This window comes from Lacerta agilis, chromosome 4, assembly GCF_009819535.1.
Source record: "Lacerta agilis isolate rLacAgi1 chromosome 4, rLacAgi1.pri, whole genome shotgun sequence".
NCBI lineage: Eukaryota > Metazoa > Chordata > Lepidosauria > Squamata > Lacertidae > Lacerta > Lacerta agilis.
Genome location: NC_046315.1, coordinates 53520374 through 53534641, shown reverse-complemented (window position 1 = coordinate 53534641; position 14268 = coordinate 53520374). Strand labels below are relative to the sequence as shown.

The 14268-nt window shown below is 43.0% G+C and overlaps 1 protein-coding gene across 1 annotated transcript in view; it reads left to right on the top strand.

The window, feature by feature from the left end:
• RIPK4 (receptor interacting serine/threonine kinase 4) overlaps nucleotides 1-12239 on the top strand; it is a 29706-nt gene extending 17467 nt beyond the window's left edge. The window contains exons 3-8 of the mRNA XM_033147065.1: nucleotides 4133-4281; nucleotides 5233-5282; nucleotides 5950-6108; nucleotides 7694-7794; nucleotides 7937-8192; nucleotides 9643-12239. Coding sequence (XP_033002956.1) covers nucleotides 4133-4281; nucleotides 5233-5282; nucleotides 5950-6108; nucleotides 7694-7794; nucleotides 7937-8192; nucleotides 9643-10802 — 1875 coding nt within the window. The 3' untranslated portion in view covers nucleotides 10803-12239. The remainder of the gene's footprint in view (nucleotides 1-4132; nucleotides 4282-5232; nucleotides 5283-5949; nucleotides 6109-7693; nucleotides 7795-7936; nucleotides 8193-9642) is intronic.
• Nucleotides 12240-14268: the final 2029 nt, after the last annotated feature.

The window sequence follows — 14268 nt, the reverse complement described above, 5'->3', positions numbered from 1 at the left end:
TGCTGATCAGCTGCTGAGCGGGGTCCTTTCAACACTCCCTTTTCTCTTTGTAAAATAAAAAGCACAATCTGCTTTTGGCCCCTGGGCAATTCAGCTCCAGGGACCACCATTCGCTCCATAAGACGCACAGGTATTTCCCCTTACTTTTCAGGAGGAAAAAAGTGCGTCTTATGGAGCAAAAAATACGGTATTTGCACAGCATTAAAGTTACAGTGATGCCTGAATTCCTTGGGAGCTGGAGAGTTTAGAGCTTGTTTCTGTTCCCAGTTCAAAGCTCCTTAATTTTATGAAAATTCATCTTCTCAACCTTTGATGCTCCCCCCCCCCAAAATAATAATAATGGTATGCTACACTGCCAGAATACAGGAAATTGCTTTGGTTACAGATATTATATATAAACATTATATTCAGTTATATTTATATATAAATATTCAATTATAACTGCATACTTATAATTGCCGGTTCCATGCAATAGGTGTTTTAAGTCCTATGCATTTTTATGAAAGTAACAGAATACAGTGGTACCTCGGGTTACAGACACCTCAGGTTACAGACGCTTCAGGTTACAGATTCCGCTAACCCAAAAATAGTACCTCGGGTTCAGAACTTTGCTTCAGGATGAGAACAGAAATCGCGCAGCGGCAGCAGGAGGCCCCATTAGCTAAAGTGGTACCTCAGGTTAAGAACAGTTTCAGGTTAAAAATGGATCTCGAGAATGAATTAAGTTCTTAACCCGAGGTACCACTGTACCTTTCCTTACTTAGATGTAAAAACAACAGAGCATCTTTTGGCACCTTAAGGACTAATAAATTAAGGTGCCACAAGGCTCTGTTGCACAAAACAATACAGAAACCCACCAGACTGGAAATGGATTTAAATGCGTTTCTGATTTTGTGTGATATTTGTGTTTAGAAGTTCTCATCCCAAAAACTGATTCCAGAGGGTTGGAGGAAACTCCATAGCGTTTGGGGGAATTTTTTTTTTTAGAAGGGAACAGAAGTAATGCCCTTCTCCAGAAGAAAGTGCTCACAAGCAGAAGTGCCTTTTGAATCCAAGTTCAAAGCTCTCCAGTCGCATGCTTATATCTGACAACTAAACACACAGAAGTCATAGCAGCAGGGCTTACTTTTTAATCCAGCTTTATTACTCGATAGGCTATCCTGGGCTTAGAGTGCGGTGCAATAAAACTCCTTACCAATGATTTTTTTTCTGCTCGTTCCCCACTAGAAACCCACTTGGCATCTTCCATGGTTGTGCTCTATAACCTTTGAAGCTGCTCTAGTTCCAGCCTTATGGTTAGATTTGTTTGTTCAGCTTATTTTTATAGTGCCTTTTATGTGCATGGCACTATATAAAGAACAGGTGCCATCGGTCCCTACTCCAAAAAGGGCCTTTCAGTCTAATGTAGAATCAGGCAAGCAGCTGAGGAAGGGGGGAAATGGAGGCATGGGAAGAATAGTTTTATTATTCCAATGGTGCATCCTTTAATTTTGTTACATTGGGGATGAGGGGAGTGGCAAGTACAGAAGCAGGAGGCAGTGAGTAGGACTGAGATTGGGAGACACAGAGGGGGCAGGTGCCATAATAATGTTCAAGGGTGTCTCCAGGGGTCTAAATACTCAGGTCACACACAGGGCTCTTCAGAGCTTCTGGTAGTTGCTGGAGTTATTGGGGGGTAGAAGGAGCCATAGAGCAACCACCCGGGCCCACCCTAGCAATCCTGATTCGCTTTTCTGAAAGCAGTTATTGTAAGGGTTTGTAACATTCCAAAATAGGGCTCCAGCCAAGACTATTTAGCAGGCAAGAGCAGCTGAACGAGGAGTTCAGTTTAGCTGAAAATAGGTGTCCAAGCTGTGTTTTGCATGGAAATATGAGTGAGGAGACATAGCTTGCTGTAACCAAAGTTGCTTTTGTCTCTCTTCCATGGGGTTCAAAGAATGTGTGTTGCAAGTGTTAGTCACTCCCTATAGTTGTTCACACATATCTCTGCAATAATTTTAATAGCCTGAGATCACATTATTTGTAAAGGGGATTTGATACTACTTGGTTTCATTTCTCCTTTTGCCAAATGTTATTACCTGGTTGTGTGGGAGGCTATTGCAGAACTCCCATAGAACTTTGATGTTTGCACCTGAAGTTGTACAAAGGGTGAAAGCAAGGCCCTCAGAATCCGGCTAATATGTGCATGCCTATCCAAACTGGTATCCAGATTACCGGATGGAATACAAAATAGAGGTGTTGGCTTCCTGCAGTGGAATTCTTCTTTGGCTCCTTATCCATTTATTTGGATGGTGTACAGCAGAAATCAAAACCTCACAAAGAAATAACCCGGACATGGCAAAAAGGTTAAAAGATCTGGGATAATTCTTGGGAGTTCTAAGTACTACATTGCTGCGTTTGGCTGTGCTGTCTGCCACCCATAGGCATGTCAGAAGGTGTCTTGAATCTAATTAAAAGCCCTTCTTTTATGACTGTATTTTTGTGTGTGCTACATGGTTCCCACTGATGTTAATAGGAGCTAAACGTCATGCTCAGTGCTAGAAACTTACTTCAAAGCATCTAATTTTAAACCCACAAGACTCCTTCCAGAACGCAGCTCTCTTGCCAAGGCTTTGAGAGTCCTTGAAGGCACAACTCAGTTTGATTTAGTTGTCAGAGCATTCTGATGTGCTCAAAGCTACAGCTCTACTTCTGGTTGTGTTCTGATTATAATGATAGTGATTCATAATGCCAAAATTAGTCACTTTTGCACCTGGGTCCTCCAAAAATTTGTGTGCCATTCCATCAGGTCAGTAGATTTTTCCTCCTTAGCTGAAATCAAGTTATACAAAGGTTTAGACAATAAGCTCTTTTGTCCCTCAGTGCAGGAGACATTTTTTTTTGGGGGGGGGGGTATCTAAAAAATGAGCCTTTGGTCATTTACCTTGCCCCGTTCCCCTTGGCTTGGCTAAAGATTGAGCTGGGACTTCAGGAATCACTATGAAAGCTCTTGCTTCAAAAATATGTGAACTCAGGGTGTGTCTGGATATTTACATTCAGGAACAAATACGTTGAATCTTTCCCCACTTCCTTCTTCACCCTGTGCATCTAACTGCTTCTGAAACGTCTTTGCTGTTGTTTTCCATTAGATTATCCCCCCCCCCCATGCATACTATCATTTCTCCTATCAGGCCAACTAACTTAACAACAGCAACAACAATGTAAGTGGTTTGTACTTATTAAACATCACTTTCCCTGAGCTTCAGGGTTGGCAAATTACAAATGAATATAAAGTAATCTTTAACCAGAAGCAGTCAGTAACCTTCCATTCCTTTCCTTCCTTCCTTCCTTCCTTCCTTCCTTCCTTCCTTCCTTCCTTTATTCTCCTGTTCTTCCCTCTGTTGCACATCATTTTGTTCCAAGTACATAACTACAAAGATAGATCTCTCTTAAAGTGATCCTCATTGGTGCAACAGTCACCCAACTTATTAAGTCACCCCTTCTAAGTATTTTCCTAGGTTTGCAATGTCTTGCACTACATTCCTAAATAGCTAGAAAAAAACAAGTGTCTCAGGAGGTATAATAATAAGGCTTCTGCTTAGCCTTGTGCAGAAAGGCTTCAAATGTGTGGAACATTAACAGTTCTGTTTATGAGGCCGTTGGGTTTTGTGTCTTCTGCCAGCTCCCTCCCTTTGAATCTCCTAAGCAAAATCCTGGAAGAAAATCTATGGATTTATTTTGTTTTGACACTTAAACATAATTGGGTGTGTGTAAACTCTTAAGAAGTGCTTGCTGTTACTTGCTTATTCTTTCCATATCCATCTGCCTGATGCTCACCGGTTGTTGCTTTCATTTCTTTTTTGGAATGAAGAATCCTTTTTTGTCACTCCCTGGGTATGCAGAGTTGCTGCAATTTCTACAAGCAAACTGTATCTCTTTCATAAAATTATTTCCTCGCATAACATTTAGCAGACATCAGCAAGTTTTCTTGTTTGGGAGGGACAAACAGTGCTGATTTGTGAGGCTCAGAGTAAGCACTTAAGCCCAACTGTCTCCAGTGCTCTAAACCACTGTGTTTGTGCAACCACACATGCAGCAATGATTTTGCAGACTACTCGTAACTGGAACTCTTTTTTTTTTTTAACTTTATCAGATTTCAGACTTTGGATTAGCCAAGTGCAATGGCCTTTCACATTCTCATGATCTCAGCATGGATGGGCTTTGTGGCACTATAGCATACCTGCCCCCAGAACGCATTAAAGAGAAGACCCGATACTTTGATACTAAACATGATGTCTACAGGTTTGTACTTTTCTTCCTCAGTGGATCTATTTCTCACCAGCATTTGTTAGTTAACTCTGGTAGAGTTAAACTCTCGGGAAATCCTTAGAATTGATATTTTGTTTAACCATTTTGTTACAATTGAATATCAACAAAACAGGACACAAGGCTAACTTTTCAAAGCTTGGGAGATACCTAAGGGAGTCATTGTAGCCTTAATGCAATGCACTTGTCTCATGCCAGCCAAAATTTTTGATAAATCAACCTCTGTGTTTGAATTCCTTCTTGAACTGGCAAAACCAAGGTCACATCTGCAGATATTTCTTGATTCTTTAGGAAGCAGTGTTGGAACCCAGTTGATCATTTTCCAGACCTCCTAATTTTCTTTCGTGCCATCTGGGTCAAGCTGATCTGGGTTACACCTCAACATGCCAAGCTACTTGAGAGGCATTAAAAGCAAGGTTCATGCACTTTGTATCAAGTGCTGTTTCAGTGATCACGTTTCATTAATGTCCAGCCCAAAGGTGACATTGTCAACAGGCTGTGAAGACGTAGTGTGTAAGCACAATGGGTGTGTAACATCTCTTTCTGTGCTCCAAAAGTGAAGTTGATCAGCTGTAGATTCCGGACAAGGAATAGAAAGTAATTTTGTACACAAGGCATAATTAGAACAGGGTTGTCTAGAAGTTGTTGGACTACAACTCCTATCATCCATGAATATTAACCAAGCAGGCTAGGACTGATAGGACTTGGAGTCCAATAAATATCTGGATGGCACCAGGATAGATCTTGTTCTGGTCTACAAAGACATTTCTTACGTTCTTTTGAGACCCATTCTCAATTCTAGCATACCTAACTTGTATTTGATGGCCTGGGATGATTAGCATTAGAAAGCCTAACAGTAATCAAGAAAGACAGAATGCATCCTATGATTTTTATAAAGTTAACATTAACTGATGTTTCTATTTGCAGCTTTTCCATTGTTATCTGGGGAGTTCTCACACAGAAGAAGCCCTTTTCAGGTAAGCAAATAAATACTCATTTTAATGGATCATATTTTAGATATGATTAAAATATCATATTTAGATATGACTTTTGCACATTAAACAAAAGTCCTCCTCAAATGTTTTTATGCCCACCCTGATAAGACTAGCCTTCAGAATGCCCAAGCTTCATCACTGCCGATTATACATCTGTTCTAGCTGCTTAACAACCACACCTTTCATGCATAGCTTTGAGGAAGCCTCAGCTATTATTTCTGCACTGAAAGCCAGACTGGAGACCATAGAGTGTCAGGCTTGATAAGGAACAAAAGGGTCATTGCATCCACCCTCATATGAATAGATGGGGCCATGTTGCATCCACCAGTGTCCTCTTAACAAAACAAAACAATTTTTTTTAAAAAATCCTTTCCAGTAGCACCTTAGAGACCAACTAAGTTTGTTCTTGGTATGAGCATCATGTAAGTAAAGAGCAGGCAGTCTTTACTTGAACCTGAAACAATGTATGTAGGGAGCCAGGCAACATACCTTCTGCCATTACCAGCTGATCCAGAGACCCTTGAGTCAGTTGAAATGCATACCTCCCTCTTCTGGAAAGAGAACCCTAACAGGAAAGAGGATCTGTGATACTGGTCAGAGGCTGCTTCATTTCTCAGAGTAATCTTAATTTGTGCCTTTTCCTTTGCAGAAGAGAATAATATTCTACATATTATGGTGAAAGTAGTGAATGGCCACCGCCCAGAGTTGCCAGCTGTCTCCAGATCCAGACCTCATGCGTGTAACAGCTTGATCAAACTGATGCAAAAGTGCTGGCAGGATGATCCTAGCAAAAGGCCAACATTTCAAGGTAAACTTTTTACCGACTAGTTGGCAAACCCAGTGAGTCATTTCAGTGTTCGGGACTATACTAATCCCTGGTAGAGCTCCACCAAAATCTTGTAAAAATGATGAATGCAAAGTATACCCAACCCACTCTTTTGCGCAGGCAGCAGTATGGGGCACTTCCTCACTACAGGGCAGGGATTATAAAAGAACTTGTCCGATCATGAAAGTGTTGATTTAGATGTCGAATGATCTGGCTAGCTCCCCAAGTTGCTGCCTAGGTTTAATGTTTTGATCCTTAAAATCCCAGGCGAAATGTTAGATGTCTCTTGTTTCTTACTGTGTATTCCATAGCATGAAGGAGGTGTCATGAAGAGTAAGTTAAGGTCATGTTTGATTAGCCTTAAAAAGCAGGTTGAAGAATCAGCATAGTCTGAAATGTTACAGCAGATGATTGAATGTGGTTTTACTGCCATATTGCAGTTTGTGCAGCTTCCTTATGTTGCAGTTAACTTTGCAGATAAGAGCCTTGTGCAATTTCTGCTATAGGAAGAGCCCTGCTGGATCTGTTCCTGCATTCTGTTTTCTCTGTGAGACATAGACTCTGTGAGATGCCTATGGGAAGCCCATAAGCATGACATGAGCACAACAATGCTCTCCTATTCATAATCCCAAGTAACTGGTATTCAGAAGCCTCTCACTAGGGGGATGGAACAGAACCATCAGGACTAGTAGCCATTGGTAGCTTATTTCCCATGAATTTGTCTAATCTCCCTTTAAAGTCATCCAAGTTTGTGGCCATCACCACATTTTGTGGTAGTGAGCTCTATAGTTTTAACTATTCATGATATGAAGAAGTACTTTATTTTGTCTGTCCTGGACCTTCCACCATTCAGCTTCTTTGGCTGGCCCTGGTTCTAGGACAATGGGAAAGGGAGATAAATTTCTCTCTACCCATTTTCTCTGTAATCTACAGATGATATAGCCCACATTATACCTGCCCTTTTTCTCAACTAAGGTCCCAAACTTTTCTTCAGCCCCTTGATCATTTTAGTAAAATGGGGGGGGGGGGAGAGCTGGCAGCTTGAAGCTATGTGTGTGTGTTTGCACAGAAGCATGCTGGGGTGGGGGGTGGCACAACTAATCTTCTCTCCTGGTGACAGATCTGAACATGGCTCCATAACCTGCTATGTTGTGCAACTGGCATACTCTGTTCCATCTCAGTAGGTTTTGTTGTGACATAATACAGTCTTTACAGGGCAGACATTCTCTGCAGAGTTAATTGCTTACACAGAGGAAGTAAAGCACATTGGGGAAATACGTTGCTGTAGCAGTGGGAGTTTGGATCAACAACACCTTGATTCAAAAATTATGATAAGGAGTGGTTGACCAAACTTCCAAGTAGGAAGCAGTATCCTCTAGCAGCTGGAAAGTTTAAAGTTTAGTTCCTCTTATCTAAACTGGCCAGTTGTTAAGAAAATATACACAGTTATATATGTATACAGTTATATATGGGAAATATACACAGTTGCTATAAATGATGCACATATTATTTGACCCATCTTCTGCTAGTATAAATCTAATCTTTGGCTTTTGTTTTTGTTTTTAAGAAATTACTTCTGAAACAGAAGACCTTTGTGAAAAGCCAGAGACTGAAAACAAGGAATTGATAGTTCAGGAGGACACCAAGGATACTCGGACATACCCCAAGGTATGTATTTGAGCAGTACTGTATGTGAAAAATAGAGATAACTTGATATTGGTGCCTTCTTCCCCTCCTGGGTAACATTTCACAAGCAGTTTTAATTTATAATTTCCTCCCTCTCCCCCCCCCCCCCCACTCTTCGTTCCAGGAGCTGCCCGGACTATCCCAGCTAAAACAAGGGTCTGAACCTTCCTCATCTAAGGATTACAGCCTTTCGGAATTGTTGTCCCAACTTGACTCGGGAATTTCACAGACAGAAGAGCCTGAAGAACTCAGTCGTAGCGCTTCTGAATCTAGGCTTGCTTCCAGCGACAAGCGGCTTTCAGGAGTGTCCTCAGTAGACTCTGCCTTTTCTTCACGCGGTTCCCTATCACTGTCGTTTGAGAGAGAGAATTCCGAAAGTGGTAAGGGTTTTTATAGTTTTAGCAAACAATAAGTTGGAAAAACGAATTTTGGGTGTGTGTTGGGACTGGGTGGCTGTGGGAATTAGTGGTTTCTCGTGTCCTATATTGAAGGCAACTTTGCCATGAGATGATCATTTGTGGGAGGATGCGGCACAGCCAGCACAAAGTCCCCTCCCTCATTTTTCCATGGCAAGCGGCTGGCTATATGTTTTAAGATGTTCCATATCAATCACTGCTCCCCCTCATTTTCATAGGCTTCCAAAGAAGTTGTGAGCAATGGTCATGACGTCCCTTGGGGTGATACCCAACTAGGTCATATTCAGAGTAAGCCCATTGAAATCAATAGACTTAGACTTTCTGTTGTGAAGTTAGCCTCCACCTCAAAAGGGTTGCCTGATCTTTATCTTGTTTGTTTGATAGCAAACCAATTGCTCACCACAATTCTGCCAAGACCTTAAAACTGGGCCGGGGAACCTTTAGCCCTTCAGGTGTTGTTGGACTCCATCAGTACCAGCCAACATGGCCATTGCTTAGGGATGATGGGAGTTATAGTCCAGCAACATCTGGAGGTTCAGAGTTTCACCAGTTCTGCCTTAAAACCTAGGCATTTGAGGGTCAAAGGCTTCTTTCCATGAAATGTGTCCTGAGTGTTCCTAGGGAGGTGCTAGTATGAAGAATGCATTGTGCAGCCTGAACTAATGAATCTGCATAGGGAACACAGGCAGCTGTCAGGCTAATGGTTCATCTAGCCCAGTATTATCTACTCTGGCACTGGCTCTCCAAGGTCTTTAGCAGGGCCATTCCTATTACCTGGTCCTCCTCTAATTGGAGATGCCAGCAGTTGAGCATATGATCTTCTACCACTGAACTTTGGTGATAATTTTCATAATCGTGGCAGGAATATTTTCAGCTACAGGAATAATAGATAGCTGAGTTTATATTTGTGGCACATCAAATCATATTGCAGTCAGATAGTTGAGGCACAACACAGAGGACGAATGCTTGACCATGAGCTGGCCTTAAATGTTTTGTTGTTCTGAGGATTAGGAGCCTTTTCTGCCATACGAGGATTAAAGAGTGTTTTGTAGAGTCTATTTCATGATGTTGGACACCCATCTCTGTGTGTGATTCTTTTTCCCTGAAAAAGCAATAGAACTTCACTAAATTGCCAGAAGCATAATAGTCCTAGCTGTGTGTGCATGTGCAGCAGACACCAAGTACACGGGATCCTAGCAAGCTGCATGAGTAGTACAATTCAGGTGGAAGATGGACATGTTGGCACCTGCCCAGTGTGCAAAAAGATGGGAGCGGGGGAAGAGGAGGTGCTTCCTGCACTTCGGCTTCATGCTGAACATTCCGATTGGTAGCATGAAGAGTGGAGCATTTATTTCTCTTGTGCCTTTCATGTATGGTTGTCATGGAATTCTAATGTTGCTCTTTGCTTCTCCAGATCTTGGTTCAACGGACATCCAGAAAAGAAAGCTGGCCGAGGCGATCACATCTGGAGACACCGGCAAACTGATGAAGATCCTCCAGCCGCAGGACGTTGACCTGGTTTTGGATGGGAACTATAGCCTTCTGCATTTGGCTGTTGAGTCGGGCCAAGAAGAGTGTGTCAAGTGGCTCCTCCTTTACAATGCCAACCCCAACCAGACCAACAAGAGAGGCTCCACACCCCTCCACATGGCCATAGAGAAGAAGAACAAAAGCATTGTGGAGCTGCTCCTGGCGAGGAAAATCAACGTGAACGCTAAGGATGAGGACCAGTGGACAGCACTTCACTTTGCTGCGCTGAACGGGGATGAGCTGAGCACCAGGCTTCTTCTGGAGAAAAACGCCTCGCTGAACGAAGTAGACTTTGAAGGAAGAGCTCCCATCCATGTGGCCTGCCAGTATGGCCAAGAGAACATTGTGCGCATCTTCCTGAGAAGAGGGGTTAATGCGGATATCAAAGGGAAGGAAGGCTGGGTGCCTTTGCATTATGCAGCCTGGCAAGGTCACCTGTCCATCGTGAAGCTTCTTGCCAAGCAGTCCGGGGTGAATGTGAATGCACAGACGGTGGATGGGAGAACCCCTTTGCACCTGGCAGCCCAGAGAGGGCATTACAGAGTAGCTCGTACACTTGTGGACCTGAAGTCGGATGTCAACATCAGAAATGCCTCACTCCACACCGCGCTCCATGTTGCTGCTGAAACCGGCCACACGGGCACTTCGAGGATGCTCCTCAACCGGGGCGCAGACGTAGAAGCAACAACGGCCGAAGGCTGCACTGCGCTCCACCTGGCAGCCTGCAGGGGCCACTTATCAACCACCAAGTTGCTGGTTGAAGAAGGTGCCAATATCCTGGCCAAGGGGCCTTCCAAGAGGACGGCGCTGCACTTTGCTGCTGGAAATGGACACTGGGAAGTAGTAGAGGAGCTTGTCAGCCCAGAGAATGTAAACGACCCTGATGAGGAAGGCTTCACGGCTCTACATCTAGCAGCGAAAGGCGGACATCCACACACCCTTGAGGTTCTGTTAAAGCATGGTGCCCTCACATTTCAGACCCCTCTGCAGACGGCTAAAGAAAATGGATACAGTGCTGTTACTATGCTACTCGGTGAGAGCTAAGTAAACAGACTGCTTGTTTGTCTTTTGACTTTCCATGGAGACTCTGGGAGCCTGACGATCAGGGTTTTTCCTCTGACTGCTCCTGTGTCATGTGTATGAGTCTGCTTAAATTTGCAGGCGAGTCTGAGTTCTATCCTGGCAGAAGCAGCATTGTTGATGTAGCAATGCGTTCTAATGAACAGAGGGAGCGTGGGAGCAGGAGCCATGAAATCCTGAGCATGGAGCCTGACACTTTCCTGTGATGTGCTGTTGAGCAAGCCATATGTAAAGACACTGTGTTCTTTCCCCGGGGCTTCAGCAGTGAGGGGGGGCAGGGGGAGTTGATCTGCCCTGAAGATGGTATGAGGAGCAATTTGCATTGCATTGCTTTAAGCGGACACTTGTTGCTTTCCGGAGAGAGTCAGTATCTTAATATTTCAATCCTCCTTTTTTTTTTTTTAACATTCAGACAACTGATGGGGAAGGTGTCTTCAGACATCATGCTAGGATGTTTTTGAAATTGATTTCCTCACCCCCCCCACCCCGTTGCGTACAAAAAGTACTCTAGCAATCAAAATCTGTTTCACGATGCGCAGGACTTTGTTGGAAAAGAATGTAAGAAGTGCCTATTTCAAAGCCACACATTTCTGTGTTCTCAAATTGTTGAGCTTTCCTTTCACCCTAGTCAGCAAGTCTTTGCAATTAGAACTGTTAGCTTCCAAAAGTTAACTGAAGGCAGTATTGCATAGAAATTAATTGGTGGTGTAGAATACACTGGTACGTACACACACAGTGGGCGCACAGCTTAGCGATTGCAAACTTAACACGGGCTGGAAGGGAGGGCAAATAAATAAAGAGTGGGGGAAGTGCATTATTCCCCCCCTCTCCAGTTATTTATTTCCACCCGCACCTGTGCACCCAGTGGGTTTTCCTGCCATGGAAATTGCTTTCTAAGGCTTTCTTCCTAGGCTCTGAGAAGGTTGCTCCCAGGGCCCTCCTGAGACCTTCCGAGAACCCAGTTAGCAGCCCTGTGTCCCAAGGGGTGGGAGGGGCATTCCTGGGGTTCCTGACTTTACACAGTGCTGCCTTTGCACGTGGACCCCCGGAAGCAAACCCTTGCGTAGGTGGCGGGCCCACTGTATAGGCACACCCGAGGTGTGTTTAAATTTCTTTAAAAGATTTTAAATGGTTGTAGTTTTTACATGGTGTAGATTATGAACCACGTGTACAGTACTGCCTTGCCTTCTGAATTTTGCTGTGTTCGGTAGCCTAATTTAAAGATATACTGTGTATATATATAGTATTTCAGTTCATTGTGCCTCTTTTTCTACTGCAGAAAGTTGTGCCTCTTCAGACATGGGTATGTTTTAATACGCCTTTTGTAATGTTCATAATTTTTTCAAGTGTTCAAATAAAGTCTGGTTCATCAATTTAAAAAAAGCTGTGGTTTGCCTGTAAAATGGTGTTTGAGATAAACTGAATTGTGGATGTACTGTGTTCAAAGGGCAAATGCATTTCACAATCTTGATCTTGTTTCTCCTCTCTGTGTGTGAGGCGCGCACACACACACACACACACACACACACCCCACTACCACTACCTATATTGCAACCAATCTGCATTTTAGCAGGAAGCACAGCTGTGGGCCAGGGCTTTTCAATGAACCTATATAAACCTTGGTCCTCAATGGACCACAGTGTCTCTCAGCTTTGTTTTTAAAAACAGTCCATTGCTTGCTTTAGATGTTCTTTAATAGTGGCTTAGAAATACTATAAATGCCACTTCTGCTAAAACATATTTTATTTGCATTTCTTACTGACTAATCAAGATCCCGGGCTGAAGACGGCAGCTGACTACGCTGAGCCTGCTCATTGTGAATTTTGACTTTCAAACACTCACTCAAATGAAAAGGGGAGTTGGTAATTCCAAAAATAAAATTACAAGTTGCCTTTATCTTTTCCCTGCTGTAGCTTTCTGTTTGTTTAAAATGTAAATTAGAGTTTAAGCAGCGGTGCCACACTGGTAATAGCAAAGGATTTAATTTCCTATTAATACATATATATATTTCTAGGCAGTCTTTCACAACATCAGGCACATGCTCCACATAGCTAAGCATTTCCATACAATAATCACATAACATCAGCAAGCATTTTCTAATTTCCCAGCTCTCCCTTGAGCGCTGCTGCCGACTGCCTTAGGGAATATACCAGAACAATGTGAAAAGCTCTGCAGAAGAGCTACTGGCACCCAGACCTAGTTTGTGTCTCTTCTTTAATTCCTAAGAGAGGTGAAATTCCTCAGTGCTCTGCCTTGTCCATCTGGTTGGTGCGATGTCACCAGCTGCCTAAACAGGTTTTATGAGGGTGTTGCTAGTTAAATGCGTGTCTTCGTGTGAAATAAACTGGCAAACATTGATATTAAAAGTCCAATGACTAACTGGGAGAGAAAGATCCAGTGTGTAACCATCTTGTGGAGCATACCTCCTTATCAGTTGGATGGTGCGAATGGCATGTGCTCAGACTGAAAGATGGTATCAAATGCAGATATAATACAAAAGAATAAGAGCAGGTGCAGGCAGAAGGTTGATCAGGGTCTACAGTTAGATCTTTGGGTCATTTGGAGTAGAAGTGACCAGATTTTTGAACTCCCAGTCCTTTAACAAAAACAATGAAAAGCTCCTCTCCACACTTATAAGGCTACTGATACAAAGAAGGCCTAGGATAAAACCAGGAATTGGTTTTCACATGAAAATTCCGGTTCTAAAAACAAGTTCCTGGGCAATGCATGCACCTAGAGATGCCTTGTTCTTTTATTTCTTGGTGTATCTTCTGCCCCCATGCCCCTATTTTGCTCCTGGCTGTAGGTGATAGACCTTGAGCATTCTAGTAAAAAAAAATAAAATACAATTGTACAAGCTTTGATGCCTGCCCACTTCTGGTTTAGACCAATTATATAATAGTACACGCCAAAGATAAATAGAAAAGTGCTGCCCATAGCAAAAGTACTTGTGATTGTTGCAAGCATGTTGTGTGCCAAGGAAGGAATAATTAGGGGAGGATGAATGGATATATGTTTCATAAAGTACCTTGGAAGAAAACGCTGAATTTTGTTAGGGAGTTGGGTGTTCACGGAAGTGATGGGCCAGTTTAAAGAGAACAGCTTTCCATCTGGCCTTCCCTGGATGGGAGAAGACAGTCTTGGAAACACCCAGGTTGTCTCTTTGCTCTCTCCTGTTGTGGGGAAAACCTGGCCCTTACACCGTCTTGACTTCACAGACCACACAATAAGGGTATCCTGGTTTTTAAAACAAGCTTGCATGTATCTTGTTTTTCCGGTAAACCTGTCCTGCGAAGAAGTCAAGATTGTGTAACTGAGGAGTTATGAATGAAAGGGCTGAGACTTGCCTGCAGGGTTGTTAGCAATAAAACAGCATTCTTTCCTGTTGCCACAGAGAATCCTGAGCATGTTCAAATGGCAGGTCTGTTCA